We start from the raw sequence: 23311 nt of genomic DNA, 5'->3' as shown, positions 1-23311 counted from the left end.
TGCTAAAATTTATGCATTATAGCAGTTTTTTCCTTTAGCAGATCAAGAAAAATATAGTCCGTTTGGAAAATAACTTGAGCTTCTTTGATTTTACTGGTCACTTCTGACTTTATAAAATATTAAAAATTTAGGATGTGAAAGCAGAGATCTGGTTTGTAGATCACCTAAGTTAGTTAGGACTACTCTACACTCAGTCACAGAGCGAGGTTCTGTGAGTGTATGATCGCCATAATTGTAATAAGTCTTATTCTGAGTGCATACTCCTGGTGGCTCAGAATCATCAGAATGCATGAGAATTGTTAACGTTTTGATGTGTTCAGGAGTTGGAGATAATTACACTTTAAAGTAAAATGAACTTGTTCATGTTGTCAGTAGCGTTCAATAGAGTATCATTGAAGATGAAGGTTGAGAACACCAGTTCTTTCTCCTTCTGAGTCAACAAGCCAGTTCCTCTCATCTGCCTCCTGGTGGAATTGGGGAAGAGCATTTGCCGAGGTTCTTGTGGGAGGTTTGGGGGAAACACTGAGGGTGGCCCTTCTTTTCTGTGGAAGGACGGGATACATGGTGGAGACTCAATGGTAGCACCCAGTTATCCAACTTTGGAATTGAAATTAGTTGCGAAATTCTCCAGTTGATGTTTTTTCAGCAAATGGAGAATATTTTAAACATTCAAGAAACAAAGATTCAGTCTACATACATTTTTTTGTGGCAAGCAACTTATTTAGGAGGGGGACATTTTCAAATGAAAATACAGGAAAGGTCAGAAATAATAAAAACCTTACCAACCCGGTTTTGAAGATCCTAAGATTAAAGAATATATAATAATAAACAATATTTAAAAATAAAATGAAGTTAAAAAATCATGAAGAAATTTGAAAATAGAACATGTTTTTAAAAATTGTAAAAATAAAAATCTTTTATGTTGTATAGTAGGTTTACAATAGTGCTGTAGGTACTTTATATAGTTTTTAAAAAATACTAGCTTATGCTATAAAATTTATCCCAAAATATTAGCTTATACAGTAAAATTAGATGCTATATGCTCAACATTTTAAAACATTGAGACACATTACAAAGGCAAGCTTCTCTTTGTGTTTTTGTAGTTTTTAATCAAGCCCACAGTAAATCTCTTTTCAGGAGTTCTAATGAGCTTTGCTTGAATGCATAGAAAATGATACTTGAAAATAAACTGTCAAGGAGCTTAAACAAGCCTCAATTTCAAGTCTTTCCTGTTCCAGGAAGAGAGCCGAGTGTGCTTGGGGTTGCAGTGTGCAGCTGTGGCCTGCTCCCAGCTCCCCGCTCCCCCCTCCTTGGGGTTGCAGCGCTGGCCAACTGCGGGCAGGGGCTGCAGGCGGGGGTGGGGGGGGCGCACAGTGCGGGGAAGGCATTGTTCTGGTGGATTTGGTTAGCCGCGTGGGCCCCTCCTGAGCATTTCAGTTGTTTCTTGTAAAGAAAAAAAAAAACTATGTGAAGAATGGAAAACTCTGAGACATGTACTGAAGCGGTCTTAAGGTTTGGCGGAGTAAATGTTTCTCCACAAGGGATCCGTGTAAACTGATGTCTGCCTCTGCACAGGGAGACAAGCGGTGAGGAGTTACAACGCGGAAGTGAAGCTGTCCTCTTGCGACCTCTGTGGGGACGTCCGCGGATGTGGGCCTTGCGAGAGAGGAGCTACAGCTTCCCTTTACCCTGCTCCAGTCACTGTGGGGCTCGGTGTCATGCTGCTGTTCCCTTTGCAGGGTTGGCTGTGATTCCTTTTTTCAGGACTCCATGTAACATCGACATTTCCAGAAGTCACACGTCTTGTTTTCATGATCAAGTATCACTTCTATTTTTGAAAAACGATTTTTTTTTTCTTTTTATGGGGTTGTGGGGGATGGTGCACAAACAGGTTCTAGGATGCACAGGTGCATAGATGTCTTCACCTGACTTCTGTGTAGAACAGAAAATCAGACTTTTGCAGTCGTGCGTCTTTATTTCCCCCCTCTTAAAAATCTTTCAGGAGTGTTTCATGAAGGTGTTGTTTTCCCCAGAATAAATGTGTTATTTTAGATTATTCTTTTTTTTTTTTCCTAGAAGAAATGAACCTAGGTTCTTAAGCGTTACTATACACCAGCGTTGGCTTTAGCATTAAAGACAGATGTTTGGGAACTGGGAGAAAGCAACCAGAAGGAGAAGCTTGCTCTGTTCCCTTCCCCCATCCACCCACGCCTGCCCTCTGCCCCGCCTCACCCCCAGTGGTCTCAGTATATCCTTCTTAATTGGATAGCACTTGTTCCTTTTTAGTAGGGGGTGAATTTTTTTTTTTTTTAAAGTGAAGTGGTGTTTTTTTTCCCACTCCAATTATAATCTCATCCCCCAACCTTTACCCTTCCTGTTTTTCTTCTGGAGAGAAGGAGAGAGGGAATGTGTGATTCAGAGCTTGAGGAGTGTACAGAAAACTGCCCTAAGGAGGAGTCCTGGGTGCACTGCTCTCCCTCTCACTTCCTCAGCCCCACACATTGGCTCTGGTTCAGGGATGTGAGTCAGAGGGCATGGCAGTATGTGCCCCGGGTGATTTAGACTAGAAGATCCTAGGCCAGAAGTTGCAGCTTTGTTGGTAATGGGGGACGATTAACTAGGGCACAACAAAAAGATCCTGTCGAAGACGCGGCAGGCTGACCTCCCTGTCATCTGGGAAAGAAGCTGGGGCTTGACAGGGACCGAGAGAGGTAAACATGACTGCTGACCTCAAGTATGGTAGGGGGTTGCCCGGGGTCCTGTAGAAGCTTTCCTAGACTCAGATGTCTGAGCGCAGAGAGCCAGCTGTCTGGTGACATCTAATGCTTGTGTGAATCTTTAAGATATCTGAACTTTGAGCACCTGGATAAATGGTTACCCTGCATTCCGAAGGGTAATATTCATTTATCTGGGTGAAAGTTTTAAGAAAATTTTAAAGAAAAATTCCTTTTCTTCCACCTCCCTCTTTTTCCTCCTTCCTTCTTCCTTTCTTCTTTTCCTTCTAAATACATTGAAATATTTTAGATATATCAAAAATAAACTAAAGATCTCTTAAAATCTAGAAATGGTTTAATTTTGCTCCTTAATTCCATTGCACTTCTCTCGAGTGAACATGGAAAAAATAATTACCATGAGCTCCAAAAAGTCTGCATTACAGTATTTAAACTGTTTAAAAAAATAAATCCATCAAAAATAAGGGATGCAAATAATATCTTTTAAAGTTAAATTTTAAAACTTTTTCATATCTTAGTGCATTTTAAGAAATTATAGTACAGTGGATGTTCATATATTGCTTTTGGATATTTTGGATACCAAGGCAGGAGTTACCAACATTCAGTGTTCTAAAGCTTGAAACCTAGATGTAGAAAATAGATCCTCAGAGTGGTATGGAGAGGGAGAAGTTAAATATCAAATAAATAATCTTCTTGTATTTACTTTTAAGCGGGTATAAGTTTGTAGTTCTGTTACACCTTTGAAACAGTCTGATCGAAAAATAGCATTTGTTACGTTTGGGCCTTCAGGGATGGTATTTTCAGCCTTTATATCCTAGGACTTTTTTCTAGGAAAATATTTTCTGATGAAGTTGGGGGAGGGTGTTGGCAAAGGGTGTCCTCCTCGCCCGCCTCGCCCAGGGAACCTTACACCGGCCACTGGTACCTTATATTCTTCAGTAAATAATTTATACTGAACTGCTAGTGGAGTATATTGGGAAACACTAGAATGGAAAGGCCAGTGGAAGATAGCTTGTATCTTTTTTAGGCCGTATTTCCTCATTTAAAAACTAGAACTCTAATACTTTTTTGTGAAGTACTTTAGGTTTTCAGATTAACAAGTCATGTTGTAACTCTTCTGGTAATGCATCTCTTTTTATTATAAACTTCTTAAAAGTGGAGGAGGAGGAGAACGTCAGTCGGCTCTGCTTCATGGTGCACGGGCTGTGGAGACGCCTTGTCTTCGTCCTCCTTCATAGCCTCATATCTTTCTTAGAGAACTGGCTTTGTTACGAGCAGTGGGGTTGCATTAAAGGTGATTAAAAAGCCACAGGCAGAAGGGAAAAGGAAGACATGTAGTAGTAATAACAGTATAGACTATTTTCTTTTCTGCATATGCTATGACTAATAGTATTTAAAAAGCTCATTTTACCTTTAAGTTTGCTCATGCTGAGATTCTTCCATTTAGAATGCCATCCATTTCATTTCCTGAGATGAACGAATTTGAAATCTCCCCTTCTCTTTCAATGAGTGGGAACCTCATTAAGACACCAGCGTCTACCGCTTGGAGTTTTGACTGGCCAGTGGTTCCAGAGACTGGATCACTAGTAGCCAAACAATTCAAAGACAGAACAACACTTTCATATTTGCTTTCCCCAGCCTACTACATTCGGTTAGAATTCTAAAAAAGATATGAAGGCAACTAACGATTTGTTTGCTGTATCTACGAGTTCAGAAAAAAACATGCCCGGTTAACGAAAATGCTTTTTTTTTTTTTTTAAATTGTATTGCTCTGTTGTACTTTATGTTTTTCAAAACACTGTAACAATAGTATCTTTGGTTTAGTATTTTGGGTATAGTATAATCTGAGGAGTGTTGTGCTAATATGAAATCCAGATATACATCTATTACCTAACAACTTGTTACTTTAAATATGCAATGTCATATTCTACACATGGGGATTTTCAGAATTGTACATAGCATAGTTCTCCCTGCTCCCATCCTTTTGAGCCTGGGTATAGTTATTTTTTAAAAACTTATTATTTAGCCCTAATTTCTCTATGTAAAATATAGTTATAAATAGTCTGGCAATATAATACCAATTATCTTTAATATAATTCAATTATTTAATTCAACATTTCTGGCTGTCCGATGACATTTAAAGAAAATTGGAGCTATCATTTTTCTTTGTCATTTTTAGAACAAGGTAGTTTATTAACCTGCTGGCCTATCATCTGGAGTTTTTTGTAACAGCCTTACTCTTGGCTCATTTGCTCTTTTGAAGCTTAGTACTGATTTCTGTAGAAATACGTTGTATATACCTACTTGACAAGGTTTCTTAAGGTGAAAACAGTACTTATTTGAGTTTGCCGAGTGGCAAACCATGGGTCCAGATGCCATTATAGATTCTTGGGGGCATCATTTGCTTGCACAGTAGAAGTCTGAGACTTTAGTTAAGTGAACTTGCTCTTGGGTTAACTTCAGAACCTGTTCTACTCTTGGTAGAGGCTTCTGTTAGACAGAAGAGTATATTCCTCATTTTCCTTTGTTTTCAGACTCCAATAAAGCATAGCACTTTTAAGAACTTAAAAATTTCATATCATCTATCAAATGATATTTATGTTAATAGGAAATACCTTAAGTTACACTGGGAGTAATCTGAGGTGCAATTATTTTTATCACTACTTTGAATAGAGGACTGTTACCCTACTCTCTTCCAGAAACTAAGCAGTAAATATACATTTTTAATGAAGTATGCATTAGTGAGAGTAGGCTTGTTTCGAAACTATTTCTAGCCAGTATATTTTTGTCTGCCTCATCAAAACACAGTGCCACATTGTATCATTCCATAAAATGTCATTTTCATTTCAGTTATTGTCACACAGGAAAATAGATATTTTGTAGATGATTTCTGAGCTTTTCACTTCAAAGGACACACATTGGTATGTGCATATCTCTGTAATAGGGATGAATGAGATTGATAGACATGTGGCTTCATATTTAAGAATAATTTTATCTCATGTTGTCATGAGGCGGCGATTTACCACTCTTCTGCCCAGTGCATTGAATTCGTGGTAGAGGGTAGTGCCATGTTCCATTTGTAGATCTTTATGATTTATCTTTGATAGCTTCAGTAGAATATGGCTCTATTTTGGTCCTTCCTGGCTTTCTGTTTTGGATTTTTAGTGGGGTACAGCTGATTTGGTAGAGTCCATTTATTTTCTACACAGGAAGCTTTATAAAATTTTATTCATGAATCCCCTATTTTAAGAATCTCTTCTGCATATGAGAAGAATACTGTTGAAATAAAGTATTATTTCCCCAAAATTAAAGCATTATATGTTGATCAAAGTGATTCTGAAAGTTTAAATTTTAAATGTTAGAATGTTATGTTATTGTTAATTGTATTGTATTATATATTCAGTAGGAAATCCTGGTTTATCAATAAAAATTAAAATTCCCATCTATTATTATCCGTGTTCTTTTTATTTTAGTTTCAGTGACATCTATAGCACATCCCCTTTACCTACACCTATTTAAGTGTGAGAAACAGGATGTCGGAGAGTGGGTTTATTGTGTTACAGGAGTTTGACATGAGTGAGGTGAAACGAACAACCACCAACCTGCTTCACCTCCCTCCTTATGCTTTGCTTTTGGGGTTGGAGTGGGGTCTGTGGAGAGGTAAGTGATGTACCAATAAAAAATGTGAGGTGAGGACGCACTCACCCAACTTGTAGAAATTACATAGAATGTGCAGTTTGTGTACACAGGAAAATGGCGTGGATTGTTGTCTCTGGGTGGGTCCCTTTGGGTCTGAGGTCATCTCTAATTCTCACAATGGACTTGAGGTGGTGCTTGGCTTGGGGGCTTTTGGATTCTCTTCTTCTTGCTACAGCTTGGGTCATCATTTTATTTTTTTTTAAGATTTTATTTTTATTTATTTGAGAAAGAGAGAATGAGAGAGAGCACGAGAGGGAAGAGGGTCAGAGGGAGAAGCAGACTCCTTGCTGAGCAGGGAGCCTGATGTGGGACTCGATCCCTGGACTCCAGGATCATGACCTGAGCTGAAGGCAGTCGCTTAACCGACTGAGCCACCCAGGCGCCCTCATTTCTGCTAAGGTGATGTACAAATGGACTTTAAAGAAGGTTCAAGTTACATTTTATTTGAGGTCACTAGTGATAACTCCAGATTAAGGAGATTCAGAGATGGGGGTATTGTGCCCCTTGATCTAGTCACACTGCACAGGCACGTGAGACATCACCCCTAGACTTCTGCAGGGTCCTCCCTAGGGACACTGTCAGCAGAGGAAGCAGTGGGTGGATTCTCCCAGCTTTCTGTAAGCCCTCTCCCCCAACCCCCACTTTTATCTCTGTTCTTCATCCTGAAGCTCCCACCTTCTCCACTTCTCCTCTCAGAAGTCTGCAAGTACTAAGGCTTCCCTCCTGTCTTCAGTTTTCTCTTGGTGTCGTGTGAGCGGCCAGCCAAAGCTTTCTGTCCTCTGTTCTGCCACTGGGTCAGGTCCCTAGAGTGGAGGAGTGATGAAAACCCTTTGGATGATTCTCCACTCTGGTAGTTGGCTTTTATTCTCTTTTGTGTTATCCTGGTGATCTAAAAGGTCAGACAACTGCATGAATTCAGGATGAGGGAGACATTAGATGGCAGAATACACGAACAAGACTTGATGGTTAAGCAAAGTATGAGTCAGTGACCAGAAAGCCAATGCCTCCAGTTGCTCAATAAGGGAGGTATTGGTTCTGGTGTAGCCTGCACGTTTCAGGGTGTTATGCTCAGTACTAAGGTCACAGTCTAAGAAGGTAAGACCACCTGTAGTCCATATGGGGCAGAGTGGCCCTAACGGTGTCGGGATGAAACCTCATAGGGTGTGGGGATGCTCAGCTGGTGAAAAACAATGTGGACTCAACACTTTATTTAAATATCTGAAAGGCTGTCAGCTGCAAGCTCACATTGCAGAATTGTTGCAAGTGGGTAGATTCTGGCCCAACTTTGGGAGGAATTAAATAGAACCTCCTTATTTCAGAAGACAGTGACTGCATGGTCCCTATGGGGGTTTTGGCAGAGGCTGATCACTAATGGTGGACATTCTTTTTTTTTTTTTAAAGATCTTATTTATTTATTTGAGAGAGAGAGAGCATGAGAGGGGAGAGGGTCAGAGGGAGAAGCAGACTCCCCACTGAGTGGGGAGCCTGATGTGGGACTCGATCCTGGGACTCCAGGATCATGACCTGAGCTGAAGGCAGTCGCTTAACCAACTGAGCCACTCAGGTGCCCCACTAATGGTGGACATTCTGAAATGGTACAGGATCCATCACTTTTTTTGCACTGAGTCTTAAAAATGGTTAAGAATCAAGAGGTTTTCTAGTTTAGTTCTTGTTATGGCTTGAATTGTGTTCCCCAAAAAAGAATGTTGAAGTCCTAACCCTCAGTACCTCCTAATATGACCTTATTTGGAAATAGGATTGTAGCAGATGTAATTAGGTAAGATAAGATCACCCTAGAGGGGGGAGGCCTCCTGTACTAGTATGACTGGTGTCCTTACAAGATAAGATGGCCGGGGAAGACAGACACGCTGGGGGAATGCCATATGATGACAAAAGCAGAGATTGGATTTATGCAGCCACAAGCCAACGAATGCCCAAGGTTGCCAGCAAACTGTTAGAAGCTAGGAAGGGCACGGAAGGATTTCCGGTGAGCATGGCCCTGCCGACACCTGGATTTCAGACTTCCAGCATCCAGAACTGTGAGACGATACATTTCTGTTGTTTTAAACCATCCAGTTTGTGATACTTGGTTACAGCAGTCATAGGCTGATGTGGTTCCCCAGTATTACTAAGACCCCGGGGGGGGGGGGTTAAGTGCCTTACCCATATTCTACAGCTTTTTTCCTCCTCCATAACTTTTCAAGAGCAAAACTGGGACTTCTGCCTGGCGAGTAGCAGGAACTAAATAAATACTGTGGCATGAATTAACCCACTGCTTTACTTTGAGTTTGGATTCTACTATGGTGATGGCTTTCCTAGCTCCTCCTTCCGTCCCATGGGTTAAGTGCTGATGGCTAAGCCCCCAACATTTACCCTCTGCACTTGGCATTCCTCCCTCCATACCTTCACTCACAGGTGGGAGGGCTGGAATTGCCATCCATTCTAGGTGAATTTACGGTCTTCTTTATGAACCCTTATGGCAGTCACGGCCAATAGATTTCCTCATGAATACCAGCTGACATCGTTGGGAAATGACTGCCCAGAGGGATTCTACAGGGATTTTGAGGCCACTTCTGGATCCCATGGGAACAAGACCTAGACTTAGCTGTGAATATGGACATGGAGGAGGCAGGGCCAGGTGGTGGCGCTTGAGCTGGGAATTTGCCATCCTGATTTAGGGACTGCACTGCACAATGTAGCATTTAATTACATTGTCCTGCACTGTGAACTAATTGCTTTTATTGGTACTGGTCTTGATTCACTTACTACATTTTAAACCTTAACTTTTAGAATTTTGTACCCCATACCGTAGACTGTCTATGTATATCTGATGTGTCTGTCATCTACCTCTTTAGCCATATTTATAGATAAATGCTCTCTGATGTACTTGGTGCATTCTGTAGGGTCTGAACTGTAGACTTATATAAAACAGAAACAAAAACAAAAACAATAATAAAGTTATGCAATAAAGGTCCTGGCATTCTAAACAAGTGAGAATGGACAATGTATTTGTTTTTTAAAGGCTTTGATTTTCCAGGTTTAGTAGTTTTTCTTTTTTCTCTGCAAGTTATAGATTTTGTTTTCTTAGGAATTAGTTAACAGATATTGAAGAAGATAATTTGGTAAATTGGGCAAGTAGAAGCTCATGGTTTGAAGGTTTTAATTTTTCTCATTTATCTTAAAGAAGCATACTGGATTTTTTTTCTCCATTCTTGGGAAATTTAAACCAGTTCTGTGTCATTTTTCTCAGTACCTTCAGAAAGTCCTGTGTTCACTTCTCATGTCGCCCTCATCTTTACTCCATGTATCAGAAGAAATGAGAAGCAGGTTCCTTGAAGGGCAGGGATTATGCCTGCCTTAGTTTTTAATTGTCAGCATTTATACAGTTTGGCAAATAGTAGATACTCAATATGGTAGACAACAAAAAATTAACTTTTTTGGGGAATGAAGAAAATATTACTTATTTTTTGGGTCCATTCATTGCCTGATTTCCTCCAGAACCTCCATGAATTTGTTTAGATACCAAATGTTCTGGTCACCAATTCCAACATGTGTGTCAGGAGTTCCTCCACACCACCAAGCAATTCTGGGACAGTTGCTGGGTGTCCAGAACTCAATTCAATTCTGACAGAAATAGCATCAGACTGCATGGGTTCCCACTTCATTCCTTCATTCCCACCAAACTATCCCCGCCCTTCAGATGCCAGTGGCCAGTCTAAGCCCTGGCTGTTTCCTGTGTTTCTGACAGGCTACAAATTGGAGGCTCCCATAACCCCCTTCTTGGGTTCAATTAATTGGTTAGGCTCTCCAAACTCAGAAAACCTGTTTACTTACTAGAGCACTGGTTTATTGGACAAGGTTTATTATAAAACTCAGGAACAGCCAGATGGAGGAGATGCATAGGGCCAGATATGGGGAAAGGGCGTGGAGCTGCCATGCCTTCCCTGGGCCTGCCACTCTCCCAGCACCTACGTGAGTTCCCTAACCTGGCAGCTCTCAGAACCTCGGCCTTTTGGGTTTTTATGGAGGTTTTATTACATAGGCGTGATTGATTAAGTCATTGACCATTGGTGTGATTGAACTCAATCTCCAGCCCCCTCTTCACCTCCCGCAGGTAGGGGGTAGGAGTGGGAATGAAAGTTCCCATCAGTGCTTTCCCTTCAGAAAGTTCTCCAGTCAGTGCTTGACTCCACGGGCAACCAACCAGGCCCCATTGCTCAGTGTGCTAAAGAGCACTTATAACAGAAGACACCTCTCTCACTCTCAACACTTAAGAAATTCCAAGGGTTTGGGGAGCCCAGGAGCCAGGAACTGTGGACAATACATATCTATTTTTCTTATAAATCACAGTGTCCCAGCTACTAGTTACAAGGAACAGTATACTATCACACTCGTGCTTTATCTCTCACAGCATCTGACACTACCTTTGATACTGTAGATACTCAGAAATGTCTAACTGAATCATAGAATTTGAAGAACCTCCAGTTAAGGACTTTTCCACATGAATAAATAAAAGACACAGGCCTAGAGATAGAGGAAGTAAAGAGGGGAAAGAATAGAAAGAAATGCAGGAGTTGGAGAAATAAGGAATTGTTCTAGGTATAACCATTATTTGACTTACTAAATTTCAGTTATGGGGATTTGGAGAGTTTTGGCAGATTCCCAAGCACTATAGACATTGAAGTCATGTGTTTTAAGTGCTGAGTAAAAAGTTATCCTGAATTTATAAAGTAATGAGTAACTGTGGCTCTGTGTGTTATTGCATTATCTAATTTCTGGCTGTCTTTGTGCAGGTGTGCAGGAGGAAGAAGCTTTCGAGTCTTAATTTTAACTGATTTCAGGAATGAATGTCATAGTTATTATTACTGACTATACTGAAAATACTGAATATATTAAAATAAGATCTATGAAAGAATAGTAATCATGCCTCCTTATTAGAAGAATTTTTAAAAATCTTGAGGCTCTCACATATTAAAACCTCTGTCCCTGGCAGCTTTATCTCTTCTCCTGTCCCAGCCAAAACTTCTTGAGAGAACTCTCTATATTTATTATCTACACTTTGTAATTTTGTATCCATTCTTCAAACTACTGAAACCTGGTCTTACTCTATAATATACTCTAAATAAATGGATCTGCTCTCTTCTCTGCATCTAATGAATATTTTCTTTTTTTTTTAAAGATTTTATTTATTTATTTATTTATTTATTTATTTATTTATTTGAGAGAGAGAAAGAGAGAGAGAGAGAGCATGAGAGGGGGGAAGGTCAGAGGGAGAAGCAGACTCCCCGCTGAGCAGGGAGCCCGATGTGGGACTCGATCCCGGGACTCCGGGATCATGACCTGAGCCGAAGGCAGTCACTGAACCAACTGAGCCACCCAGGCGCCCTCTAATGAATATTTTCCTTCCTTCTCTTCTTGACATCTTAGGAGCATCTAACACTGTTGACCACCCTCCTTCCTGGATCTTTTTCCTTTGTCTTATATGGCTGCACACTTTCCTGGTTTTTCTCCCATCTGTCAGATGCATTGTCTTAGCCTCCTTTGAGTTCTCATTTCCCTCTGTATATTTTCAAAATGCAGACTTGAGATATTTTGGAGGTATTATCAGGAAAACTTTGGATGTAGAGTGTAAGGAAAAGAGGGGTCAAAAAAGTCTGGCCTTAGCAACTAGGTGATGGGGGCTGGGGGGAAGCATTTATTGAGATGAAAAAAAAAAGACTGGAGAAAGGAAAGCGTGCGTGCGTGCGTGTGTGTGTGTATGTGTGTGTTTATCAAAGATTCCACTTTGGGTCATTATATCTCATTCCATTCCCAGCAAAGAAGAACAACATATAGTTATGACCCTTAGGGATCTGCTGTTAAAAACAAAACAGTCCCCAAATGGAGTTGCTTGTGCTAAGCCTCATGTCACCAAACTGAGACTTAATTACAGTGTCGACACTCCAAGAAATGAATTCTTAAACCAGTCAGGGATTACCACTTGGTCAGTATTAGTTAGGTAATCTTCATGATAGAACCCTTCCATATCCTAAAGAAAAATAACCTTGCAATAACCAACTTTTTTTTTTTTAAATCTACTATGATTTCTTTGTTCCTGCTCCCTCTTGGCTATAAAATTCTTTCATATTGTACAACTCTTCTGAGCTCCTTTCTTTCTGCTAGATTAGATGCTGCCCAGTTTGAATCGCTTTGTTGTGCAAATAAACTCTTAAAATTTTAAAATATGCCTCACTTTATCTTTTAATATTGACAATGCAAAACATAATAGCACCATATTACCGAATTATTCCTATACAGTAATGTACTCCCCTTTTTTTTTGTAATCTAGAGGAATTTAGAAAAATCCAAAAGAATTCGTATAGCAAACTTGTTGGCATGAACCATAGGATTTGATTTTTAAAAACTTTTTTATTTTGAGGTAATTATAGACTCACAGGTTGTACAATCCTACACAGAGGTCCTGTATGCCCTTCACCTAGCTTCCCCAATGGTGACCTCTTAACTATTGTGCACTATCAAAGCAAGGACATAGGTCAACACAATACAATTAGCGGGACTACAGACCTTACTCCATTTTCATGATCTTTTTACATGCATTTATTTTCTTATATGTCTTTATGTATGATTCTAGGACATTTTATACTGCTCTGGTCTGAATGTGTCTCCCTAAAATTCATATGTTGAAACCTAACTCTCAAGGTGATATTATTAAGAGGTGGGACCTTTGGGAAGTGATTAGGTAATGAGGGCCGAGGCCTTATGAATGGGATCAGTGCCCTTATCAAAGAGACCTGAGAGATCCCTTATTCTTGTCAGCTATGTGACGTTATGGAGGAAAAAATAGCCATGCATAGACCAGGAAGCAGGCCTTTACCAGACACCAAAACTGCTGGCACCTTGATCTTAGACTTTAAAGCCTGTAGAACTGTGAAAAATAAATGCTTGTTATTTATAAGCTACCCAATCTACGGTGTTCTGTTAGAGCAGCTTGACTGGACTAAGACTTGTAAATTTGAATAACTGCTATTACAACCAAAATACAGATCCATTTCATCACCACAAAGGAACTCCCTCTTGCAGCTTTATAGTCATACCATTCCTCTCCTTCCTTAATCCCTGGCAACCACTTATCTGTTCTCTGTAAGTCTCATCTCAAGAATGTTATATAAGTGGAATCGTATAGTATGTAACCTTTTGAGTTTTTCTCCCTGTTCAGCATCGTGCCCTTAAAGATTATCCAAGCAGTTGCCATGTATCAACGTTCATTCCCTTTTACAGCTGAGTAGTGTCGTGAGATTTGGTTTTGAGAGCCTGTGGGACTTCTAGGTATGGAGTGTGCATGGCCTTGCCAACCTGATGTAAAATATTCAAATGAATTCAAGTTGACACAATAGGGAATAATAAGTGTGACAAAGGAAGGAGAATCACAAAGAAGGAAATTCTCAGCCATGCTCAGGAGAAAGCAGAGGGGTTGGGAACAATGCCTATATACTAACACCTCCCAAGGTGTGATATAGAGAATGACAACAGGTCTAATGTGGAAAAAGTGTTTAATGGCAAAGTTTAGGCCGTCACAAAAAGTGTCATAGTTGTAGGATTTATCTTTAATATGGTAATGTATATTTTGAATTCTAAGAGAAGGGTATGATATTCTGTGCTTTTGAAACCTTCACACAAGCACATCTATGTCCCTTTCTCAGAATATTTCTTTCTGAGAGTTTTCCAGGAAAAATATTTTGGGAAAAGCTGTTGTAAATTAATACACAATACTTAAATTCCAAAATGATCATGAAGTTTTACCATAAAGTTTTATCATACAGTCAAATGTGTTTATGAAGTTGATTTTAAGGTTTATTAGGTATAAAAGACAAAGTTACTTTAATGGCAGAAATGTAACAACCAAATATTCCTAATGGCAAAACAAACAAATAAACAAACAAAAAACAACAAAAAAACCCCCCAAACCAAAAAAACCCAAAAAAACCCTCACAGAACCAGAGAGCAGAATGGTGGTTACCAGGGGATGGTGGTGGGGAAAATGGGGAGATATTGGTTAAAGGACAACTTTTTAGTTATAAGTTCTGGGGATCTAACATACAGCCTGGTGGCTGTAGTTAATAATAGTGCACTGTATACTTGAAGTTTGCTAGGAGAGTAAATCTTCAGTGCTTTGCCCACACCAAAGAACAAAACAAAACAAAAAACAAAGAAGGCCACTGTGTGAGGGAACAGATGTGCTAATTAACTTAATTGTGGTAAACATTTCGCAATCTATCTATATATATATCAAATCATCATGTTGTACATCTTAAATATATGCAATTTTTGTCAATTATGCGTCAATTATGCGTCAATGAAGCTGGAAAAATTACATAAAATATGCTGCCACCAGGGGGCAGAAGAGGATTAGAATAAAGAAAACCCCCCAACTTGCCTAATTTAAAAATTCCTATTGTGAACTAAAAATGAAACGGGATCCGAGAGCTTTTTCTCTTTTTTTGGTGCAGAGAATAAACTTATTAAGATAGTCTGCTTACTACCATATATGTCTTGGGATGCATTTTTGTTCTTTGGCATGTAATTTATGCATAATAATTTGTTATTTTTAGAGTAAAAAATATATCCAGAGTGGGAGGTGCTGTTTGATTTTATGAAAACAAATCCTGATTTTAAAAAACCCAAGAGATCATTAGCTTTTGGGAATTTAGAAAGAAACGCTATTACCATATTCTACTATCATTCTTCTAGTCTGTTTTGGTTAGGGAATAAGTTATGGCAAGTGAGTTTGACCTAGTTTGTGGAATTTTAATCTCTTAGTGGAATCAAAGAATCTCCATGAATCTCCTAGCATATATTTATTACCATCTTTCTCCACTGACTTTTGCTGTGCGCTTGAAGTATTTTCTCTCCTCCCAGTGCTTCTTCTTTCATAATCACAGCTGGAGAAGAACAAATGTAACTGAAAAGATAGCAAAATGAGCTTGTTAGTGGAGGTCTGGTTGCCTGGTGAGCTTCTCAAAGCCTGTCTTCACTTACAGCCCCAGACTCCCACATGTTCTTTTTCATCATGAACTAGCTTATCTGAATAAAATTGTTTCATGAGAATCCAGGAAACCCCTCTCTGAGAGAATTGTCTAGAAATTTTCTAATAGGAAAGAGCTTTATTGGGTTTGATACTATACTGAAGGGATCTCCACTCCACAGAGCCCACCTACTCTCTTCTTCCCTTCCCTAAAGTGAATACTTGTTTGTCATGCAACTTTCCTGGTGAGAAGATCCTAGGGTGGGGTTTGCATCTCCCTGAAAGGGGTAGTCCTTCCCAGGGGTCATCGTCAGGAGAAGTTGTGGGTCCTCAGACAGGAAAATGGACAATAGGAGTGGGAGAGGGAATTCTTGCCTTTCTCTGGGTAGTGCTGTCTTGGGTCTGGACTTGGGGGTGTTTAGACATGCTTAAGGATGCTCCTAGAGGGGAGGCGGAGCAAGATGGCGGAGGAGTAGGAGACCTGGATTTCGTCTGGTCTCAGGAATTCAGCTGAATAGGGATCAAACCATTCTGAACACCTACGAACTCAACAGGAGATCGAAGAAGAGAGTAGCAACAACTCTGAACAGAGAAGCGACCACTTTCTGGAAGGTAGGACGTGCAGAGAAGTGAATCCGAGGCGATAATCGGGAGGATAGACGGCGGGGGAGGGGGCCTCCGTCGGCCGCTTCTGGCAAGTGCTAGAGCCGCGGAGCACAAAATCAGAACTTTTATAGAAGCGGGCTCCGCTGAGGGGCGTCGCTCCAGTGGCTAAGGGGGGGGTGGAACCCTCGCAGGACAGTGTGGTCTCAGGACCCTCGGGGTCACAGAAAGACCGGGGGTGCCTGAGTGTAGCAGAGCTCCCCGGTATTGGAGCGGGGAAGCCGGCTGCAGAGACGGAGCTGAGGCGCGGGCTCTCAGCTCAGGGTTGCCATAAACTGTGATCCGCGGCCCAGTCGGGCCACTGCTCCTCCAGCAGGGACCCAACAAGCGGCAGATCCGGGGAGACTCCGCTTCCTTGCCCGGGAGGAGCGGCGCGGGAGCGCACCGCAGGGATCTGCTGGGTTTGGAGACTCCACACGGGGTCGGGTGCCAGAGATAGAAACGCTCGGTCACAGGCTGGGTGAGCACGCAGTGCGACCGGAGACCAGGGAGACGGGAGTGACTGCTTTTCCCTGGGGGCGCACTGAGGAGTGGGTCCCTGAGTTCTCAGCTCCTCCAAGTGGAGATTGGGAGGCCACCATTTTCACCCTGGTCCTCCAAAGTTGTGCCGAGAGCTTGCAGGGAATAAAAGCTCCTGAGAGCAAACCTGAGCAGCTTGCTTAGCCCGGACAGACAAGGGTGGGGCAATTCCGCCTCCAGCAAAGACATTTGGGAACCACGGCAACAGGCCCCTCCACCAGAAGATCAGCACGAACAGCCAGCCAAGACCAAGTTTACCGATCAAGGAGAATGGGAGAACTCCAGCGCTAGGGGAATACTGCACATAGAATTCATGGCTTTTTTTTTACCATGATTCATTAGTTTTTCAAAGTTAATTTTTTAAACTGTTTTTTTTTAAATTTTTCTTTTGCCCTTTTTCAACCAACATCTTATCAATCCCTTTTTTTAAAAAAACATTTTTTATTTTTCATATTTAGAGTCATATTTTATCCCTTCATAGTAGTTACCCTTATTTTTGGCATATATATATATATAAGTTGTTCTCTCTTTAAAATTTTGAGATACAGTTTTTTCTAACAGATCAAAATATACCCTAAATCACTAGTGTATGGCTTTGTTCTAGTCTCCTGCCTGATCACAGTCTCTCCCTTTTTCCTTTTTTTTTTTTAAATCTTCTTCTTTCTTTTTTCAAACAACTTCTTATCTTATCAATTCCTCTTATAAAATCTCTTATAATTTTCATCTTTACAGTCATCTTCCATCCCTTCATTGTATCAACCCTTATTTTGTACATATATAAGTCTTTCTTCCTTTAAAATTTTAGGAGGCACTTTTTTCTAACAGACCAAAATATGCCCAAAATCTAGTGTGTGGCACTGATCTATGCACTAGCCTGATCATATTTGATCATATTCTGTTTTTTGTTTTGTTTTGTTCTGTTTTTGTTTGTTTTTATCTTTTTCTTTTTCTTTTTCTTTTTTTTTCCTCTTTTTTCTTTCTTTCCCTTTCTTTTCCCCTGGTTTCAGGTCTTTTCTGATTTGTATAGAGTATATTTGCTGGGGACATAGTTAACCTGTTAGCATTTTGTTCTCTCATTCATCTATTCTCCTCTGGACAAAATGACAAGACGAAAAAAATCACCTCAGCAAAAAGAACAAGAGGTAGTACCGTCAGCCAGGGACCTCTTCAATAAGGACATTAGTGCGATGTCAGACCTAGAGTTCAGAATCATGACTTTAAAGATACTAGCTGGGCTTGAAAAAAGCGTGGAAGTTATTAGAGAAACCCTTTCTGGAGAAATAACTAAAATCTAACCAAGTCAAAATCAAAAAGGCTATTAATGAGGTGCAATCAAAACTGGGGGCACTAACTGCTAGGATAAATGAGGCAGAAGAGAGAATCAGCGATATAGAAGACCAAATGATGGAAAATAAAGAGGCTGAGAAAAAGAGAGAGAAACAACTACAGGATTACGAGGGCAGAATTCGAGAGATAAGCGATATGATAAGATGAAACATTAGAATAATTGTAATCCCAGAAGAAGAAGAAAGAGAGAGAGGGGCAGAAGGTATATTGGAGCAAATAATAGCAGAGAACTTCCCAAATGTGAGGAAGGAAATAGGCATCAAAATGCAGGAGGCACAGAGAACCCCTCTCAAAATCAATAATAATAGGTCAACACCCCGACATCTAATAGTAAAACTTACGAGTCTCAGAGACAAAGAGAAAATCCTGAAAGCAGCTCGGGAGAAGAGATATGTAACCTACAATGGTAGAAATATTAGACTGGCAACAGACCTATCCACGGAGACCTGGCAGGCCAGAAAGGACTGGCATGATATCTTCAGAGCACTAAACGAGAAAAATATGCAGCCAAGAATATTATATCCAGCTAGGCTCTCACTGAAAATTGAAGGAGAGATAAAAAGCTTCCAGGACAAACAAAAACTAAAGGAATTTGCAAACACGAAACCAGCCCTCCAAGAAATATTGAAAGGGGTCCTCTAAGCAAAGAGAGAGCCTAAAAGCAGCATAGATCGGAAAGGAACAGAGACAATATATAGTAGCAGTCACCTTACAGGCAATACAATGGCACTAAATTCATACCTTTCAATAGTTACCCTGAATGTAAATGGGCTAAATGCCCCAATCAAAAGACACAGGCTATCAGATTGGATTAAAAAACAAGACCCATCAATATGCTGTCTGCAAGAGACTCATTTTAGACCTAAAGACACCCCATATTGAAAGAGAGGGGGTGGAAAACCATTTACCATGCTAATGGACACCAAAAGAAAGCTGGGGTGGCAATCCTTATGTCAGACAAATTAGATTTTAAAACAAAGACTGTAATAAGAGATGAGGAAGGACACTATATCCTACTTAAAGGGTCTATCCAACAAGAAGATCTAACAATTGTAAATATCTATGCCCCTAACATGGGAGCAGCCAATTATATAAGGCAATTAATAACAAAAGCAAAGAAACACATGGACAACAATACAATAATAGTGGGGGACTTTAACACCCCCCTCACTGAAATGGACAGATCATCCAAGCAAAAGATCGACAAGGAAATAAAGACTTTAAATGACACACTGGACCAAATGGACTTCACAGACATATTCAGAACATTCCATCCCAAAGCAACGGAATACACATTCTTCTCTAGTGCCCATGGAACATTCTCCAGAATTGATCACATCCTAGGTCACAAATCAGGTCTCAACCGGTACCACAAGATTGGGATTATTCCCTGCATGTTTTCAGACCACAATGCTTTGAAACTAGAACTCAATCACAAGAGGAAAATCGGAAAGAACTCAAATACATGGAGGCTAAAGAGCATCCTACTAAAGAATGAATGGGTCAACCAGGAAATTAAGACTTAAAAAGAAATTCATGGAAACAAATGAAAGTAAAAACCCAACTGTTCAAAATCTTTGGGATTTTGAAGCAAAGGTAGTCCTAAGAGGAAAGTATATAGCAATACAGGGCTTTCTCAAGAAACAAGAAAGGTCTACGATACACAACCTAACCCTACACTTAAAGGAGCTGGAGAAAGAACAGCAAATAAAGCCTAAACCCAGCAGGAGAAGAGAAATAATAAAGATCAGAGCAGAAATCAATGAAACAGAAACCAAAAGAACAGTAGAACAGATCAAGGAAACTAGGAGCTGGTTCTTTGAAAGAATTAACAAGATTGATAAACCCCTGGCCAGACTTATCAAAAAGAAAAGAGAAATGACCCAAATCAACAAAATCATGAATGAAAGAGAGATCACAACCAACACCAAAGAAATACAAACAATTATAAGAATATATTATAAGCAACTCTATGCCAGCAAATTAGATAACCTGGAAGAAATGGGTGCATTCCTAGAGATGTATCAACTACCAAAATTGAACCAGGAAGAAATAGAAAACCTGAACAGACCTATAACCACTAAGGAAATTGAAGCAGTCATCAAAAACCTCCCAACAAACAAAAGCCCAGAGCCAGATGACTTCCCAGGGGAATTCTATCAGACATTTAAAGAAGAATTAATACCTATTCTCCTGAAACTGTTCCAAAAAATAGAAATGGAAGGAAAACGTCCAAACTCATTTTATGAGGCCACCATTACCTTGATCCCCAAACCAAAGACCCCATCAAAAAGGAGAATTACAGACCAATATCCTTGATGAACATGGATGCAAAAATTCTCACCAAAATACTAGCCAATAGGATCCAACAGTACATTGAAAGGATTATTCACCATGACCAAGTGGCATTTATCCCTGGGCTGCAAGGCTGGTTCAACATCCGCAAATCAATCAATGTGATACAATACATTAACAAAAGAAAGAACAAGAATCATATGATCCTCTCAATAGATGCAGAAAAAGCATTTGACAAAGTACAGCATCCTTTCTTGATCAAAACTCTTCAGAGTATAGGGATAGAGGGTACCTACCTCAATATCATAAAAGCCATCTATGAAAAACCCACAGTGAATATCATTCTCAATGGGGAAAAGCTGAGAGCTTTTCCCCTAAGGTCAGGAACGCGGCAGGGATGTCCACTATCACCACTGCTATTCAACATAGTATTAGAAGTCCTGGCCACAGCAATCAGACAACAAAAAGAAATCAAAGGCATCCAAATCAGCAAAGAGGAAGTCAAACTCTCACTCTTTGCAGATGATATGATACTGTATGTGGAAAACCCAAAAGACTCCACCCCAAAACTGCTAGAACTCATACAGGAATTCAGTAAAGTAGCAGGATATAAAAGCAATGCACAGAAATCAGTGGCATTCCTATACACCAACAACAAGACAGAAGAGAGACAAATCAAGGAGTTGATCCCATTTACAATTGCACCCAAAACCATAAGATACCTAGGAATAAATTTAACCAAAGAGGCAAAGGATCTGTACTCAGAAAACTATAAAATACTCATGAAAGAAATTGAAGAAGACACAAAGTAATGGAAAAATGTTCCATGCTCATGGATTGGAAGAACCAACATTGTGAAGATGTCAATGCTACCTAGAGCAATCTACACATTCATTGCAATCCCCATCAAAATACCATCCACTTTTTTCAAAGAAATGGAACAAATAATCCTAAAATTTGTATGGAACCAGAAGAGACCCCGAATAGCCAGAGGAATATTGAAAAAAAAAAGCAAAGCTGGCGGCATCACAATTCCGGACTTCCAGCTCTATTACAAAGCTGTCATCATCAAGACAGTATGGTGCTGGCACAAAAACAGACACATAGATCAATGGAACAGAATAGAGAGCCCAGAAATGGACTCTCAACTCTATGATCAACTCATCTTTGACAAAGCAGGAAAGAATGTCCAATGGAAAAAAGACAGTGTCTTCAACAAATGGTGTTGGGAAAATTGGACAGCCACATGCAGAAGAATGAAACTGGACCATTTCCTTACACCACACACAGAAATAGACTCCAAATGGTTGAAAGACCTAAATGTGAGACAGGAGTTCATCAAAATCCTAAAGGAGAACACAGGCAGCAACCTCTTCGACCTCAGCCGCAGCAACTTCTTCCTAGAAACATCGCAAAAGGCAAGGGAAGCACGGGCAAAAAAACCATTGGGATTTCAACAAGATAAAAAGCTTTTGCACAACAAAAGAAACAGTCCACAAAACCAAAAGACAACCGACAGATTGGGAGAAAATATTTGCAAATGACATATCAGGTAAAGGGCTAGTATCCAAAATCTATAAAGAACTTATCAAAGTCAACACCCAAAGAACAAATAATCCAGTCAAGAAATGGGCAGAAGATATGAACAGACATTTTTCCAAAGAAGACATTCAAATGGCCAACAGACACATGAAAAATTGCTCAACATCGCTCAGCATCAGGGAAATCCAAATCAAAACCTCAATGAGTAACCACCTCACACCAGTCAGAATGGCTAAAATTAACAAGTCAGGAAACGACAGATGTTGGGGGGGATGCGGAGAAAGGGGAACCCTCCTACACTGTTGGTGGGAATGCAAGCTGGTGCGGCCACTCTGGAAAACAGTATGGAGGTTCCTCAAACAGTTGAAAATAGAGCTACCGTACGATCCAGCAATTGCACTCCTGGCTATTTACCACAAAGATACAAATGTAGGGATCCGAAGGGGTACGTGCACCCCAATGTTTATAGCAGCAATGTCCACAATAGCCAAACTGTGGAAAGAGCCAAGATGTCCGTCGACAGATGAATGGATAAAGAAGCTGTGGTATATATACACCATGGAATATTATGCAACCATCAAAAGAAATGAGATCTTGCCATTTGCAACGACGTGGATGGAACTGGAGGGTGTTATGCTGAGTGAATAAGTCAATCAGAGAAAGACATGTATCATATGACCTCACTGATATGAGGAATTCTTAATCTCAGGAAACAAACTGAGGGTTGCTGGAGTGGTGGGGGTTGGGAGGGATGGGGTGGCTGGGTGATAGACATTGGGGAGAGTATGTGCTATGGTGAGCGCTGTGAATTGTGCAAGACTGTTGAATCACAGATCTGTACTTCTGAAACAAATAATGCAACATATGTTAAGAAAAAAGAAAAAGAAGAAGATAGCAGGAGGGGAAGAATGAAGGTGAGTAAGTCGGAGGGGGAGATGAACCATGAGAGATGATGGACTCTGAAAAACAAACAGGGTTCTAGAGGGGAGGAGGGTGGGGGAATGGGTTAACCAGGTGATGGGTATTAAAGAGGGCACATTCTGCGTGGAGCACTGGGTGTTATGCAGAAACAATGATTCATGGAACACTACATCAAGAACTAATGATGTAATGTATGGTGATTAACATAACAATTAAAAAAAAGGATGCTCCTAGATAGGAGGGGATTAAGATGGCCTCGGCTATATAGAGGAAGGCTAGGAGACAGGGAGTAGGCCAAAGATGAGTGAATTATACTACATAAACTGGATTATCCAGTTGCCCATTTATTCTCTTCCTGTTAACTTTTAGATGCTAATGATTTCTAAATGCCTTATTTTGGTTGCACTGAAGGGACTTTAAAAAATAATTTAAACTGTAGGGTGAGAACCATGCCTTCCTGTGAGGTCAATGTGGAAATGATAGCTTCAATAAATAGAGACATTGAAAGCAGGAAGTTGACTGTCAGGGTCACTAAGCCAAGGCCTCCCCCCTCCACGACAGCCCTGTGCAT

General features: G+C 40.3%; 1 protein-coding gene across 1 annotated transcript in view; it reads left to right on the top strand.

Annotated features, from left to right (window-relative positions):
* Positions 1-1857, top strand: part of CD109 (CD109 molecule) — a 123489-nt gene extending 121632 nt beyond the window's left edge. Inside the window, exon 33 of the mRNA XM_028097760.2 lies at positions 1576-1857. Within this exon, the coding sequence (XP_027953561.1) occupies positions 1576-1751 (176 nt within the window). The 3' untranslated portion in view covers positions 1752-1857. The remainder of the gene's footprint in view (positions 1-1575) is intronic.
* The last annotated feature ends 21454 nt before the right edge of the window (positions 1858-23311 follow it).

This window comes from Eumetopias jubatus, unplaced genomic scaffold (genome assembly GCF_037043125.1).
Source record: "Eumetopias jubatus isolate StellerSeaLion01/CBP00866 unplaced genomic scaffold, mEumJub1_p1.0 scaffold_6, whole genome shotgun sequence".
NCBI classification, from domain to species: domain Eukaryota; kingdom Metazoa; phylum Chordata; class Mammalia; order Carnivora; family Otariidae; genus Eumetopias; species Eumetopias jubatus.
Note: the sequence above shows the minus strand (reverse complement) of the source record. Positions and strands in the feature narration are given on the sequence as shown.